Source organism: Solenopsis invicta, chromosome 4 (genome assembly GCF_016802725.1).
Source record: "Solenopsis invicta isolate M01_SB chromosome 4, UNIL_Sinv_3.0, whole genome shotgun sequence".
NCBI classification, from domain to species: domain Eukaryota; kingdom Metazoa; phylum Arthropoda; class Insecta; order Hymenoptera; family Formicidae; genus Solenopsis; species Solenopsis invicta.
This window is the reverse complement of record NC_052667.1, coordinates 6,438,074-6,454,348: the sequence shown is the minus strand read 5'-3', so window position 1 is coordinate 6,454,348 and position 16,275 is coordinate 6,438,074. Positions and strand designations below refer to the sequence as shown.

The following is a 16,275-nucleotide window of genomic DNA, read 5'->3' as shown; positions in this document are numbered from 1 at the left end:
TCGACGACACTCACAAATGTATGGATGTCGTGTTTAGTATATATGTATGAAATGCAGGGACGGTTACTTCACTTTTATGGACGGAATCTCGTTAGAAAAATATGCATTTAGATTCGTGCGCACGTTCTGTTTAATTAACGAGTGAATGTTAAATCAGCTCGTGATTTGCGCGAGCGCAGTGATCGAATACGGTTAGCTGAACCGCAAATAATTCGATTGCGCGTTAGTTCGGTTGTGCATGTCGACCGTCTCGAAGACACACGCGAACCGCGGTGAAATTTAGCAGAGGCAAGAGCCTTGAGTCTACCGCTCCGATCGAAGTGACCTAATTAAAAACTCTCAGATTTGACGAGGTTGTGCTGATGCTTCAAACCCTCGATCAAATCCATATGCAGCGGCTCAGTCACGTTAATCTTACGCTCGCGGAAATACTCCCGTCTCTGTTTGTGGCTATCCACGATCGACGAAGCGATTGCCGCCTGGGTGTCTCTGTCTCTTGTAGCCTCGATCCGATCGTCCTGATCGCTCACCTGGACAATACTGTCTGGTATTGGCAGCGGCTTGGCCACGCCGATGCGTACGGTCCCCTTTGGGGCGCCTTTGAGGGCCTGCACGGCCTGGTCCAGTGTTGCATTCTCTAATCCGATGTCATTCACAAACAGAAGCCGATCGCCCGGTATTAACTGCCCGTCGACCTGTGCCACCCCGCCGGGCACGAGCGATCGTATTACTATCACAGTTTCGTTGGGGTTCATTGGATCCTAAAAGCGTAGACGAGCGGGAAAAAAAGAAAACAGGTCGAACAGATTATCATTGCAGATTTTCATCGAGATCGCGAGGTACCACCGCGTACTACGGAAAAAGACGTTCGCACCTGATAATCCAAAATGGAGAACCCAAGGCCCCTCTCTCCTTTAACCAATTCGATAATTTGCGGTTCGGAACTCCACATCGCCAGACCGGTTAGCGGTTCCAACGAGCGCGACTTCATTTTATTCAGACTCGCGTCGGTCACCGTGGCCGTGGTCGTCGTTGAAGCCAAGGAACCGTCCGACTTTGCTTTCACAAGGCGATCCATCGTGGGCAATAAGTTTTGCAGAGACCCACCGAGGATGCTCTACGAGATAACATAGATTTTCGCGGTAGTTCTTAAAGCGCGACTCGAGCGTCAGATAACGCTACGTCGCGGCCACTTCTCCTATACTCACTCTAGTCTGGAAAGCGGCCTGATGTTGAGCGGTGTCAATGGGACAAAGTGGATCCTGCGAGGCGATGTTTCTTCCGCAAACCATGCGAACGTGTATAGGCAACTCTTTCAGCACGCTAACCACTTCCATATGATTGATGCCCAATAAACGATAGCCGTTTACCTTCAAGAGAGCATGGTATCGATTTCAGACAAGTTGCTCGCGAGAATAGAGAGTTTTATCGAGCACTTTTGAAGTGAGAAAGATACTATGGAGACTTAGAACTTGGTTCAAAAAAATATGAAAATTCGATAACCTCTAGTAGCTCATCGCCGGAGCGCAGCGTGCCGTTCTGTCCGACAGGGCCTTCCGGTAAGATCGAACGTATGTAGTGATGAGGCCTTACTTCCTGGCCGTTCTCCACGTCAACCGTTCCCTCTAAGCTAATCCCGAGACCGCTACCTTCAGCGAACTTCTTCAGCTGGGCGACCTATTCGTAAAAAAAAAGAAATGAACGTGGCATTCTTTCGCTGCGTGTTCTTATACAAGATTGCGATACATACCACTATCTCGGTATCGGGTCCAACGATCTTTTGCCATTTCGCTTTGATCGCCGTGCGAATTTGAGGTGTGAGCTCGCTCGACGGATCGCTCAGCAGAGCTTCAACGTTGGTCGCTTCGTCCCGCTCGTCAGACGCTCTTAAACGTTCCCCTTCCTGCAGAACTGCGCTGTCCACGGTGGTGTGAGATTCACCTTCGGGTTCTATTTCAGTAGTGGTCTCTCCATCCTGGAGCAAAAAAATGTAGATTCAATAATTGAATACATTCAATAACGCGCATATTAATATATTAACTCCCTGGAGTGTTGTGGGTGAATTTCCATCCAAGCACCAATTATTCAAGTATTTATATATAGTAAATATTTGCTATTAAATATAATAGTAAATATTTGCTATTAAATAAACTGCCTAGGAGCTTGCAAATCTAATTATTTTCTTTAATCTATCTACAGTTATATTACAACTGTACTATGTTCTTTATGGCCTGTGTTATTTCAAGCTTGCCTAGGTGAATATTCATTCACATTTATTAATTATATTTTGTAATTTGAATGGGTTGTTTTTATAAATTAATAAGTTTTTTAGTATTATTTAGATATATAGATTATTATTTAATATAAAATAGTATTATATTATTTAATATAAAATATATTATTTAATATATAAATTATTTAATATAGAGAAATGTTACAAAAATTAAATCAGAAAAAAACCAACAAAAGAGCTATTTTAGCAACATTAAGTAAAGCTTGTGATAATATTTGTGACTGTGGCAGCGAAAATAAGGATCTGTCAGAAGATAATTTTGAGAAAAATCTGATAAAAAAAGATATAAAAGTTAAAAGTAATGGTAAAAGAAGTAAGTATTCAAGTATCTAATAATAACTGTATCGATTTATTCTACTTAAAAGGACAGTTTTCGAGATCATTTATTAGTTGAATACTTATTAATAAAAAGGCCGAAGTCATTTACTTTTTTTTACCTCTACTTTCAATTTTATATCTTTTTTTTTCTCGGATATTCCATCTCGTCGTCGACTAAAGCAAAAAGTGCAACTCTTTTTACTCCCACGCAGATATTAATTACCGTTAAAAAATGTTGATTAGGATTCAAATTACAAGGATTTAAAATAAAAAAGCCCGTAGGGGTCTCTTGGAACTTAACGGATTAAAATAATATTGTATTTAACAAATAAGATTGTTAAACAATGAAAATCATTTATTTTTCACAATTAAATATATACTGAATGATGTACACGTGAATCGTCGCGATATTTTCACGAACGTTGTTAAAAATCGAAAATGAGTAAACAAAATGTGAAATACAACGTAAAGCATCAATCAACATTAAAACTCATTTACTTAAATAAATATATTTTTCGTTGCCGCGTGTCTTGTATCAAAATAGTGTTAGTTCAATTATTTTACCACTTTACGCAACCCATAAAGTAGACAAAAAAAAAGTGTAAAACAAATTCTCAATTATTTGAGCGAATTTACATTCAGAATAATGTTAACGGGCGCGGTCAATTTAACGATACAAATGCTTCAGAGCACTCGATTGTATAATCAATACAAAGAATTTCACTAATTAATCAATCGAAGAATGCTTCAAAACATCTGTAGCGTCAACTTGACCGCATTCAACGTCGGAAAGAGGTGAATGGCACTTTTAGGTCTTTAAAATTTTATATTCACGATATAATTAATAATTTCAATAACGCGCAAATATAATTAAAATATATAATTTTGAAGTTTATAATTGGGAAATTTCCGATACGCTGAGTCAGATGAAAAGCTAAATTTGAGTAAACGTACAATAAAACGGCACACAGTGGCGAAGCAATATTTAATTAATTAAGGGCAAAGTGTATACTTTGTCCCTTTTTTTTCGTTAAGCTATGGCAAATTGTTAATTAAACGTACCGCGCTCATGGGGAAACTAGGTAGGCTCGTTATCGATGGTGAACTCGGCTGAGGTAATCTCAACTCGCTCGCGGCGATCGCCTGCTGAAGCTGCTCGAACTTTGGCCCGCGAAGGTATCGCTCCAAGCAGAGGGTAACCGTTTGCCCGGTACGCCTTAACACTTCAACGGCCTCGTGATTAGTGTAGCCCTGCAGGGAATGTCCGTCAACCTCCACTATACGGTCGTTAATCTGGATCTTATTGCTCAAGTCGGCCGCGCTACCCTCGCTAATGCTCTTAACGAAGATCCCAGAGAGCTCCTCTGCAAGAGAGAATCGAAGGTTTTCATCTTCCCTAAGAGTGTGTCACCCGAGCGAATTTGCCTGCATCGATAACACGGCATTGCGACTCGCTCGCGTACTTGGAATACACAATTCTTCGCAACTATCTCTGGCATGCTTTCAAAACGTCAAAAAAGCACTGGATGGACGTTTCCTCCGTTCGTGACGTCCGGCTACCATTACCTTTCTCGCAAACGTATCCAGCGATAGTGATCCCGAGGCCGTAAGCGTCCTTCGTGAGATCGACCTCGAAGCGCTCCATCTCTGGCAGTGAATTAATGTCGAGGGGCTCCATGGTGAGGACCGGGAGATCCTGGAGCTGCACCGGAAGTGGCACCGCCGGTATAACTGGCATCGCTCCAATTGGCATTGGGTTGCGTACCACGTCCATGATGAGACCGGGTCTTGCCTGAAGGGAGAGAAACAATTTTCCGTGTCGCGGTTCTTCGATGACGGGGACACGACATAGGCGCGAAAAGCGGAACGGGCAGGGAGGTGCGGGGAGGGGGTGAAAAAAGTGGGCCGCGTCGTGAAAAGAGATACGATATACGCGCCGTCACCGGCGCGGCAACTCACGTGCATTTCAATGTCGGACTCCTGCGAGTACATGTAACCGTTGTTGTCGTAGCCGGTATCGCCCCTCCGCACGTTGTAGCTCTCCGGTACGCTGTGCACCAGATGTCTGTCCAGCTCGTCCGGATCCCCGAGGATTTTCGTAGGTACGATCGGGGCGTGACTTCCGAGAGCCTGAAAGTACCCCGGGTAAAACGTGAAATTTTATGCGTCCCGACACCGTCTACCCGCTACGTCTCTCCTCCCCGGATTTATAGAGTCGAGCGCGCGTTTCTATGCCGCGCAACGAGCGTGTTTTCCGGGATTTTGAATTTCCAACCGCGTGGAAATTTCAATTCTATCCGAGTAAATAAAAATGTTAACCGCGCCACCGCCGCCGCCACCGCCGCGCGGTTTTCCCGACGAGCCTCGTAGAATTTCTCGCGGAGATTACGGCGGATTGTGCACGGAATAACAATTACGCGCGATTCAACCCTGCACGCGGTCGCGCCGAGCGGTGTGTACCAATTGTGTTTACTTTGTTCTTGCAGGTGAAAGCAAATCTCATCGAGAAGAACAAATAAATAAATAAATGAAAAAAAAAGAAATAAAAATAAAAAGAGTACAATACTTGCCGTTGAAAAAAAATATCCTCTCCGACGATTTTTACGGCCGATTGAAAATTAAAAGGGTCGCGCTCGAAGCGCGCCGCTGCGCCGGCTTGCGAAGCATTATTTTTTATGCTCCATCCTTTTTATTTTTACTTTTACAGATGTCAGAGATTATGTCAGGTGGATTTTGCATCCGGCTCGCAGCAATCGTGGTGACAGTTCTCGAGGGAATTTTACCGGACCTCAACAAGTGATATTTACAAGTCGACAAGCAGCGGGGGACAGTTTGTTACAACCCTTTCGGAAATAATAAAAAAAAAAAATTTCAACGGAAGGATTCGTGTTCCGCGGCTGTGCTGGCAGAGTCGGGTTGACGGCTGTTTAATATTCGCGCGAGAAACGACGGCCGGAATTATACGCGGAGCTGGAATATAAATATCGATCAAACGCGATAAAAATTGAAAGCCTACGGAGGGAAAACCGGAGAGATCCGCTTTCCGGTTACGTTACAGAAAAGTCGAGTGCGCTTCAATGTCTCTCTTTCTTTGTGACATTTTTATGCATTTAGGGGAGAATTGCCAAATACATTTAAGATATTTTTTATTATATTTCATATATTTGCTGCTATTATGGATACAAAGTTCAAAATTGTAACGCGATATCATCTAATATTACATGTTATACCTTTCAAATTAATTTATTATTTTGAAGTTTTGTGCTGCGAAAGGCGTTTAAGAACCCGATTGCTTAAAGCGATCCTCTAAATCATATCATGCTTCGAAAATATCGAATTTATGAATTAAAGTAATTAAAAATAAAAGAAACCATTAACTAATATTTCATTTTATGAATAATTGATCGAAAAAGCGATCAAACATTTAATATTTAATAAATAACAATAACGAAAAGTTAAGGACACTGAAATAAAATTGGCTTGAATTTTTTTTCGCATTGACATATTTTTATTCACATACGAAAAGAGTAATTTTACTGTAGTATCTAAAAATTTGGCTGGATCAGAAAATAATTTTATTCTTGAACTATCGAAATTATTATGTAAAACATTCAAGCGTGAGGTCACTGCTGCAAAAAGTTTTAATATTTTAACATCCAACTTAAAAAATACAAGTTTTTTAATAGTTCAACATAATTATTTTCAAATCTATATTTCAGCAAAATGTTTTTTTTTTCGTGTAGCTATTGTTAGTTTTACTATTATCATTTTTATCAATCTTACTCTCTCTTAGTATCATTAGTAAAATTTTTTATGGTACGAATTAGGAAACTTGATAGAGTTTATATTGATTTAATTTTTATAGTAATTAATATTGATTTAATTTTTATAGTAATTGTAAATATGTATATACAATGAATATAAAATACTCTTCTTTTATATGAAAATAAAACAATTCAAAATAAAATTGCATAATTACGTTATTATCAGCTATATAAGTCGATGAAAAATTTACATCAGATGTACTTGATTTTCTGAAATGCCGATAGCGTGCGCAAAACAAAAATGAAACCTGTTAAATGTTTCTATATTACTGATTTCTTATTTACTTTTATTTTTCTCACCGAATGTTGCTTATACGAAGCAGAAATGTAAAATATTGAGTAGGTACGCTTTGGGAGACCGCGGTACGCAATTCAGCAACTTTCCCCAACTTGACCTCGCCAAATAATGAAGATACTTTGTTTCCGCGTGCGTGTCCACGTTTCAACGTTTGAATTATTACAGAGGCCGGACAACGGTGTCCGAAAGGTAATTTATTGAAGCCCGCGAATATATTCGTTTCGCCATTTTGCTTTTAACGCGCGCCCCTTTTATTTGCGCCGCCTCCCTTCTCGCCGAAACGCGCGGACGAACAGCTCATTCGTAGCGAAAGATAAACTCGACTCGATTGCGGTTGCTGCGTCGCCGGGTCCTCAACTTTAATCCGGCGGCGTTGGCGAGGTAATTCTCATCTTCCGCGATTTCGAGCATATGAGATTCCGGAGTCCATTCTTCTCTATAATGAAACCGCGACGTCTCGCGAAATGCCTCGTGCATTATTCATGATCCCCCGAATCACAGTCGGTCCTCGGTCACCGCGGCCCGTATAATTGCCTCGCGAATCGCGGCAGGCGCTCGTCTTGACTCGCTCAGCACCCGTCGTTTCACTTTGGAACTTTCAGCGGAATCGCGGGTCACACTCTCGCGGGCTGCGGGATCGCCCGGCGATATCGATCGCGTTGCAGTCGACAGATCAGTAATGTATCGTCCTAATGGCTCGCAGTTCGGCGGAATTTCGTGCGTGAAGCTCCCCGGTTCGCGGATAGTCAATGAGAACGCCGCCGACAATGATGTACGCGCGCCGTAAGCCCGTACCATCAATCCCCAAACCCGACGGACACATCCTAAGCCCTCGCATCGGAATCTAAACGGCGCGGCGCGCACCTAACTCGGCTACTTTAAATAACGTACCCCCGTGGAACGCGGACACGCTTCGCGTTCTAATTTAATCCGCGTGCCAGACAAATGGACCGAGTTTGAAACCATTATCGCTCGCTCTCCTTCTGCGATTCTTACGGAAAAAGAATTACAGCTTGTTTTCAGAGTGTATTTGAAATTGCCAGCGAATAACAAGCGCGCCGCTAGAGACACGGAGAGAAAATACTACTTATCGAACGCAAAATAAACTAGAAGGCAGGAAATATTTTGTTTTTTCTTTTCCAAGAGAAATATAAAAATTTATCGTTATTAACTAAGGATGAAATGTGTTTAATATTAACATTTCAAATAAATTATATATTTACTATGTTTGAAAGTTTTGTAAATAACATTATATTTTTATTTATTGCAACAATATATTTTTATAGTTTATTTATTCTATTTGTTATTAAAAGATAAATTATTTTTTACAACATTGAGAAAAATCTCAATTTTTTTTGTACAAGTACTTTAAGTATTCAAGATTTGTACAAAGTTTTATTGTCTTTAGCTATTTTAGAAATAAATAAATAAATTTTGTTTATTTTACAGAACTGATCTCGGCATCGCAATGAAACTTTTACATAAAACATTTTGAACATTTAAAGTACTTGTATAAAAAAAATTTAGATTTTTTTCATTATTCCATTATTATATTTTCATTGGAGCACGCGTCTACTTCTTATTGAAATAATTTTTATTCAGACAGAAAATCGTCGTTAATTTTTTTTCCATTTCTTTCAAATGCAATATAGAACAATCTGTAATTTTCCTGAGTAAATATTCTGAGAAATGGCCTATGCATCGTTGAAACAGGTGTAACAAAAAAAAAAAATGAAATGAAGTAATACTACATTTAAAATTTTAATTGCCGCCGGTTACGACGTGTTCTAATTAGTTGTATTTCTGAATGTCGAAGGAAAGAGACAGCAAACGGGAGAGAGCTCATTAAAGGCACTGTAATTGGCTTATTATTGAAGCAATCCCGCAACCTACACTTGCCCTTACGTTTGCGCGGAACAAATAAAGGGCAAAGCGGTATATCGGCCGTAATTAATCGCGATCGCGGAATTGCGGAAGTGAAGATACCTGATAATCCGGAGAAGTTGGCTCCACAGGTCGCGCGACGACCAGCCGCACGTGGGTGCCCGATTGCCGTAAAACCGCGGCAACTTGTTCGCTTCCCATCCCACGGAGATTGACATCGCCGATCTGCAATATGTGGTCCCCGCTCTGGAGTCGATTATCCTGCAGGCACACAATGCGAGGAGAGGCGTTTAATTTCCGCAGCTGCTGCTGGCCCGGAGGGCAAATGTCGGCGCCGCGATGACGATCATTCTCGCCGTCTGTCGCGCGCTTCTCGTCTCGCTCCCCCGTCCACTTGCCAAACAGTTCGATCGGGGAATGATGCACGTTCGATGTAAAGATCGGATCTAACTCTCACCGACAGGGGATTAATACTCCGTGTCGTGCGCGCGTGTTACAGACCTCCCGCGTGCGAGTTATAATAAAGCGCGAAAGTTCGAGGGAGGAGAAGAATAAGAGGCACACGCGACCGTATGATTAAGTGAGCAGCTTATCAGAAGTTAAACCTATGATTAACGACGAGATTTACTTGTTAAGAGTCAAGTCTAATGATAAAAGTAATATATCGAGTTTATCGGAGGTGATATAATTCATGTTAATAATACTGCACGTGCGAATAAGCGGAAGCGTATAATTACGGACAATTATTATATCGCGTGGATGTTTCTAAAAATACTTGAAGAAATTAATTTCTATAAAGAATTCAGAGAATTCAGGTGCTTCCGAAGAAACGGAGAATATTTATTCCAAACAAAGCACCCAGAGAAAAGTTTTCTCGAATAAAAAAGAATTTATTGCATTGCTAAATGATTACAGGAGCAGTTTCTTTGATTTGAACAAATATTTCAATTATTCCTCTAATTAGAATTAAAGAAATAGATTGGCTGTGCAACGCAAATCTTTATTTAAATGAAAGAAATTTATTTTTAAAATCGGAACAACCAAATTGTTTCTTACAATTCTGTCAGTATTTTTTCGGAATTAAAGAATTATTATTTAAATTCAACAAATAATTAATTTTCTTTAAAATAAGACTAACGTCATTTCTAATAAATAAATTTCTATTTTTACTTCAATTAAAAAAAAAACCGAGAAACGATAAAGAAACGATTTTATCGATTTAAACATAACTTTTCTTTGGAGTAGGAAATAATTTTTCAAACGGAAATTTTTTCCAAATAGAATATTTAACTTCCGGTTTACTTACGCGATCGGCAACGCCTCCTGGAAGAATGGTTTTGACGACGACGCCGGTGCTACGCCCGCCGATGATGCCGAATCCAAGACCGCTGCCATCGTTGATGAGATTTATCACTTCAACTTGAGCCCATTCCGTATTCAACTGCGAACGAAAAGCATTTTAAAGTCCCGCCCTTCATCATAAAGCTTTTAATAATATTATCGAATATCGCGTCCCTCCTGGAACATTCGGGCGATAATGGAATCCAAACTCCCAGAGGATCCCGTGTTTTCACTAAATTTACCTATATATTGCGGTTCAATAATGAGAATTAGAGAAGAAAATACGGAGAGAAACAAAAACCCTTTCCTTCCTCTTAATTTTAATTTTCATCGTCGGTTTTTAATCATTTTATTACAGCAGCGCGTCAGTATATAAATTTAACCTGATTTGCTTGCTTTAATTACACGTCGCGGCAGGATTTCATCTTTATTAGCTGCTGCTTTTAGAAGTGAAGAAAGACAAATAAATTCCGTAATGTCTATCAATTTGCGAAAAACTTCGGAGCGATCTCTCCGCGAATATACATTTTTACGCGAGTACCGCGCTACCCATCGCGTTTTTAATTCCAACGGCCGTTAACCGTACCTTATGCTACGTAAAGAACGAGTTAATGAGGATGAAGTACGATGGCGGGGAAAATAAGAGTAATGATGGCGCGCAGCATCTGCTCCGCCGCTGCATACTTTAACGAAGTTAACGAAACGGACAAGGTTACTTGGCAACGAGCAAATTTCAGCAACGAGATGAGAGATTCGGTTCGTCACGTCGATATCTCACGTCAGCCACGCGAGAGGCCGACATGGCTAAGATGGTATATTTCCTCACCCGTTAAAATGTCTCGAAGCTTTCCAAGATATTGCGAGCTTTAAAGTTATTTCCTAAGAATTATTGACACTATAAGTACGCAATTGAAGGGTTTCCTGCAGAAACCAGACAAGTCTAAAAAGTTGAATTTTCAGGAAACAAAAAAAATTTCGTCTTCAAAACCATTAATTATATAAATATGTGATATATTTTTTTCTGGAAGTATAATAAATATAAGAACGAAGTTATGAGCTTTAATTAGTATATTTGGAGGTTTCCTCGCGAGATTTTTATTTAATATCTGTTTATCCCATAATACTTTGCATATATATATATCTTTTTTTTTATTTTATTTAACATTAGTAACAGCAAACATAAAGAAGAAAAATTATTTAAAGCAATAATTTTTCACCTTTTATTTATAAGTTCGTATAAATTGCTCTTAACAAAAACAGCCCTTTCTATTTATATTTCTTGTGTAAACATGATCATTTTTCTCCGGACAAATAATAAATATAAAAACAAATTTTAATTAATATATTTTGAGGTTTTCTCGCGAAAATTTAATATCTGTCTATCCCATGATATTTTGCATATGTCTTTTTTATTTTATTTAACATTAATAACAGTAAAGATAAAGAAGAAAATATTATTTAAAATAATTTTTCACTTTTTATTTATAAGCTTGTATAAATTGTTCTTAACGAAAATATCCCTTTATATTTGTATTTATCCTTGTGTAAATTTGATAATTTTTCTCTGAACAATTAGGATAATGGATATACAAATAAAGTTTTAAGCTGCGATTAATATTTGGAGAAACCATTAAAAAGAATAGAAAATTTGTTTAATTCTTGCAGACATTTTTATACCTATTGTCTATTTCTATTAATTGTATTTCCCGTTTTCCGATTGATTCTTGCTGGAGCAAAATTGTTCACCACGTGACGCTATTGACAGAGAATGATTTGACGTCATTATCTAGATTTTTTTAAGTAGATCTGTCCGGTTTTTGTAGAAAACCCTTCAATCGTAAAATTGTCAAATATATTTAGAATAAAAACAAATTAAAGATAAATAAAACAAATGATTTAACGATTAATAATTCGATGCTATAATCTAGATTTAAAAAAAAATAGACTTGTAAAAAGAACCTTTCAATTGTAAAATTATCAAACGTAGAATAGAGATGGATTTAAAAAAGTACAATAAATAAAGTAATTCATAATTTAGAAGCGAACATATGCACGCATAAATCATGAAACCGCTAACGATGTTCCCTTAATCAATGACTCGTAATTTATCTAAAATCAATAGAACAAGCAAAAGCAACGTACTAATCTCTGTCCGCAACATGTTAGGTCATTAAATTTGATTGGTTCTCTAGAGTTTGCTTCGTTATCGTACACGCGGCCACAATTAACGAGCTATTTAATATTAACGCTCCGATTTCCGATAGCTCTTACAGGACGCTTACAATGGCCCGTAATTTCCGGCGAGTCGCGGCCAAGATTTTCGATCAATTTTTCATCGCACGCCTGCCCGCGCGAATACACATACATCCCCGGCGCATCGCGATACTGTCGAAAAATTAATGGGATTTAATTGTGCCACAAGCTTCGCTTCTCTTTACAAAGCATACTCTCATTTATTGCGCGTTTATTGTGTGCGAGATAATCCGTTCATTTTCGCAGATAAGTACTCTGAAATATCCGAAGGGAGACTGTTGATTGTTATCGGAAGGAAAGTTTTTGTTTTTCTTTTTTTTAATTTGCTGGCTCGAGTGCGTTTCGCGGGCTTCCAACTTACGCGCACATCGGACAATTTATCTCCAGGCCGGATTTAATTAAAGCATTTTTTTTTTCCCAGTTGCGCGGTCGGTCGTCTCGGAGTTATTGGCTCGTTAAAACGCGAATCCGATGAATGTTTTATGATCCGGTAATTGAGCACCGCGCAAACAAGGACCCGCGCCACGTGTGGAAACGGCGAAAGAGCGTCCCGGCCACGCAACCGCGGGGGACGTTGCCTCGGATGTTCCGCGGAGCTTCCGGCGCTCCCGCGGACCGGAACGAGAGAGCCGGAGAGTCGAGAGGCGGGCGGAGAGACAGAGGGACAAGGCCGAGAGTGATTTACATTGCGGGTGTCGTGCAAACGCGTGCCCGCGGCATATGCGCGCGTATGTGCACATGTACAACGAGTACATACACTTACACCAGCGGAAGATCAAACATGCGACCGGACGCGCGTTTACCGAATCGCGAAGCTGGAAACTCGCTCCGGGTCGAGACGCACGTCGGACTCCGGGACTCGAGTCACGTCAACGTCGTTAAAGACTTCTGGCAGGATATTCTCTGAACTTTCGTATATCCGATAATCATTCCTCGCAGACCGAAATTAGTTTTGGGATAAGTAGCAAAGCCCCGTCGGAAGCTCCGTTTCCCTGACGTAGCGACGTCGGGAACACTTTTCCTTTAGTCACAAAGGCGGTGGGAGAAGTGAACCCGATAATCAATCGCGGTTAATGCGGAATGTATTTACGCTGTTCATTCTTCCCGTTCTTTCGACGGAGGCAGTATTGACCGCGGTTCGAGCTTCATCGTCGATTTAAATAAACAGTTAGCGCGGTTACTCGCTTCGTGTAACTTTAAAGTGTCAGTTATATATATTTCTTTGATAGTAAATAATTGAGAGATTGCATATCTTCTCGACTTTCAAAAAGTCAAAGTTTTTAAATCTTAAATCATTCTTCGCAGCGTCTACAAGGGAGGAAAAAAGTGAAAAATTGCTCCAAAAACACGATTATTCTTCATATGAATTTTCTTTGCCGAACTTTAAACGCGAAATCGTGTTTTTCAAAAGTCTCAGCGCGATAACATTAACAATTTTCAATCTTTTTTAATAAAACACGATTTTTCACTTGCGTAAAATGCAATTTTCTATGACCTGTCGCCATTTTTAAAATTTTTATAAACATTTGAAGATTAAAAATTTGTCGACAAAATTGAATTTTTTTTAATTCGATAATTTTTTGATTCTCATAAAATTTCGAAATCCGAATCGTCAGGCTTTAATAACATTATCATTCTATAATAGATACGTAATTCTTTGTTCTTAAATTTCGTTTATAGAATTTTAGAGCACTAAAATTAGAGGAGTGTTTTATCGAAAGGTCCGAGAACAGTAAAAATCAATTTAAATAAGTCAACACCATATTAAACAATTATTTTTTTTACACATTAATCAATAAAATATGTTATTTTCGTAAATATAAAAATTTATTCATTATTCTTTTTAAAAAAAAATTGCCAAAAATTCGTAATTTTAACAGTATCGAGAGAAAGTAATCTCTTAAGTATATTTTTAGAATGTGACGAGGATATTTAATAAGAATATATTATTGAGAAAAATATTAACAAGCACATTTTACAAAAGCATTCATTTTGTGAAATTTAAAGTGAGTCAATTATAAAGATTCTCTTTTACTGCAGATATTATATTGAGAAAAAAGTTGAAATAATAGTAAATGTCACTTATGACGTTTCTTTCGATATTTATTGGTCACAAAAAAATTTGATTGTGATGACGAAATATTCTCAGTAGAATATATCTCATATTTATCTGATTAATTGATTTATTTGCTAGGAATAAAATTTTATTTCGCCATATTTAAGTAAAGATTTATTGCAATGAGATAAAATTGATATCCCACAAATAAATATTTAAGTATCTTTTTCGCTGTATTGTTATATTTATAATTTAAAATGGAATAAAAATTTAAACATAAAAATACAAGATTTATGAGCCAATAAGACAAATGTTTCGCATTTGTAGCTTAAATTATACATTAAATGCAATAATATTTAATATTAATGCACGGGAAGATTAATTTTGCTAAAATATTTATAAATTTTGCTGGCCATAAATAAAAAAATAATTTTGTTGGATTATCAACTTAATTATGATGCGTTCGAGCATAATGCGCAATGTTGCAAAAAGTTTTAACATTCTAGCAACCAGGTTGAGCGTCATAATTATTTTGACGATGTAACAAAATTATTTTCAAATCTGTGTTTAAATAAATTTTCAGATACTTCAATAAAATTCTTCTTTTCGTGTAGACTTAATAGAATTAAAGATATTTTAACCCTATAAATTATTGAAATTTAGAAACTGGAAACTCTCTCTCTCTCTCTCTCTCTCTCTCTTCTTATTGTTAGAATTATTCTTTTTTCTTCGTAATCAACAACAAAAAGTTTTGATTGCGAATGGCATATTTTGGCTCTGAAATTAGCTGCAAAAAAGAAAATAACGAAAAAATTGACTTATATTGATTTATGCAGCGAAAATGACCCTGTTTTTGTCAGTTTTAAGTGAATAACTTTCAAACGAGTACGTGAATTCAAATGTACCTTTGCACGAATATTTATTACAGTTTACGTAAAAAATCCGATTTAATTCGTAATGTCTCCTCATCAAAATTGCAAATAACCATTGTAAAACGTAATTTTATACAAGAATCGAGAGCAAACAAAATAAATAAACCAATAAGAGAACTGTGCTTAAACTTTGCACAGATAATCGCGTAATAATAGAACGATCTATAAAAGTTTTGGTAATACTCTGAGATGTGATACTTAATAATGTACAATGCACTGTTATTGCGACCGATTGATAAATCATTGCAATTATCGAGCGATTTAATATCTCTACCAGGAACTAGGAAAGGACTGAAAAAAAATACCGCATTAAATAATGCCGCGGTGAGCGCCGGCGCAATCACGTAATCGGCAATAAAGTTTTACGATCGATCGCCTTTCCGTCGAGTTCCATTGACAACGTCGGAAGTTGTCTGTAATCCCATTCTTATCTCAATGTCACCGAGAAAATCACCGACGTACCATCAATCGGATATTATGACATTTGCTTAATGGCAATAGGAAAATAAATGTTCAGGCAGATGTGCGCGATCGAACGCTCTCAGAAGTTTTCGACAGAAAAGTCATCTTTCGAGATACACGGATCCTCTCAGTAATGACGCGCGCGACGATGCGACACTCGACCGCGAGTTTATTACCGTCGAATAAAATCGATGCGCTTTGCGAACTGATAAACATCAGAAATCGCCGTCGTGAACCGCGCGATTGTATTTTCTCGTAATTGTCGCGTTTCTTTTCTTTTCTTTTCTTTTTCACCGGGCCGTATCAAACAACGATTAAATACCGAGCCATACTCGATTTCAATGTCTGAAACTCCGGTTTGTACTAAATTCCAATTAAATTCTCGTTACTTCTTTTTGTATAAACGGGCCGCTCTCACGGCCACCCGACCGACGTACCGTGTGTAAACTTCGAGCAACGGCGAAAAAGCGTTAATTCGTAAAAACCGTTCCATTTTCGTCGGATAAAATTGATTGCGGGGCGAGGCGGGGGAGGGGGGAGGGGCGATGCCGAAAGCACGGGGGAAGCGCGCACGGGACCATAGATCTAATACGAGCGCGGGAAGTGTCAATTTG

At 38.5% G+C, this 16,275-nt stretch overlaps 1 protein-coding gene and 1 long non-coding RNA gene across 4 annotated transcripts in view; one reads left to right on the top strand and one right to left on the bottom strand.

Annotated features, from left to right (window-relative positions):
• The window catches only part of LOC120356757, a 79,662-nt gene extending 73,678 nt beyond the window's left edge, over positions 1–5,984 (top strand). The window contains exon 4 of the long non-coding RNA XR_003268916.2: positions 5,319–5,984. This is a non-coding gene — a long non-coding RNA (uncharacterized LOC120356757). The remainder of the gene's footprint in view (positions 1–5,318) is intronic.
• The window catches only part of LOC105196259, a 155,190-nt gene that overhangs the window by 67,240 nt on the left and 71,675 nt on the right, over positions 1–16,275 (bottom strand). For all 3 annotated transcript variants that reach the window (XM_026136895.2, XM_039448590.1, XM_039448591.1), the window contains 10 exons: positions 9,924–10,058; positions 8,720–8,878; positions 4,571–4,741; positions 4,178–4,403; positions 3,674–3,975; positions 1,751–1,975; positions 1,504–1,677; positions 1,209–1,370; positions 875–1,117; positions 531–761 (listed from right to left, as the gene is read on the bottom strand). In XM_026136895.2, coding sequence (XP_025992680.2) covers positions 531–761; positions 875–1,117; positions 1,209–1,370; positions 1,504–1,677; positions 1,751–1,975; positions 3,674–3,975; positions 4,178–4,403; positions 4,571–4,741; positions 8,720–8,878; positions 9,924–10,058 — 2,028 coding nt within the window. The remainder of the gene's footprint in view (positions 1–530; positions 762–874; positions 1,118–1,208; positions 1,371–1,503; positions 1,678–1,750; positions 1,976–3,673; positions 3,976–4,177; positions 4,404–4,570; positions 4,742–8,719; positions 8,879–9,923; positions 10,059–16,275) is intronic.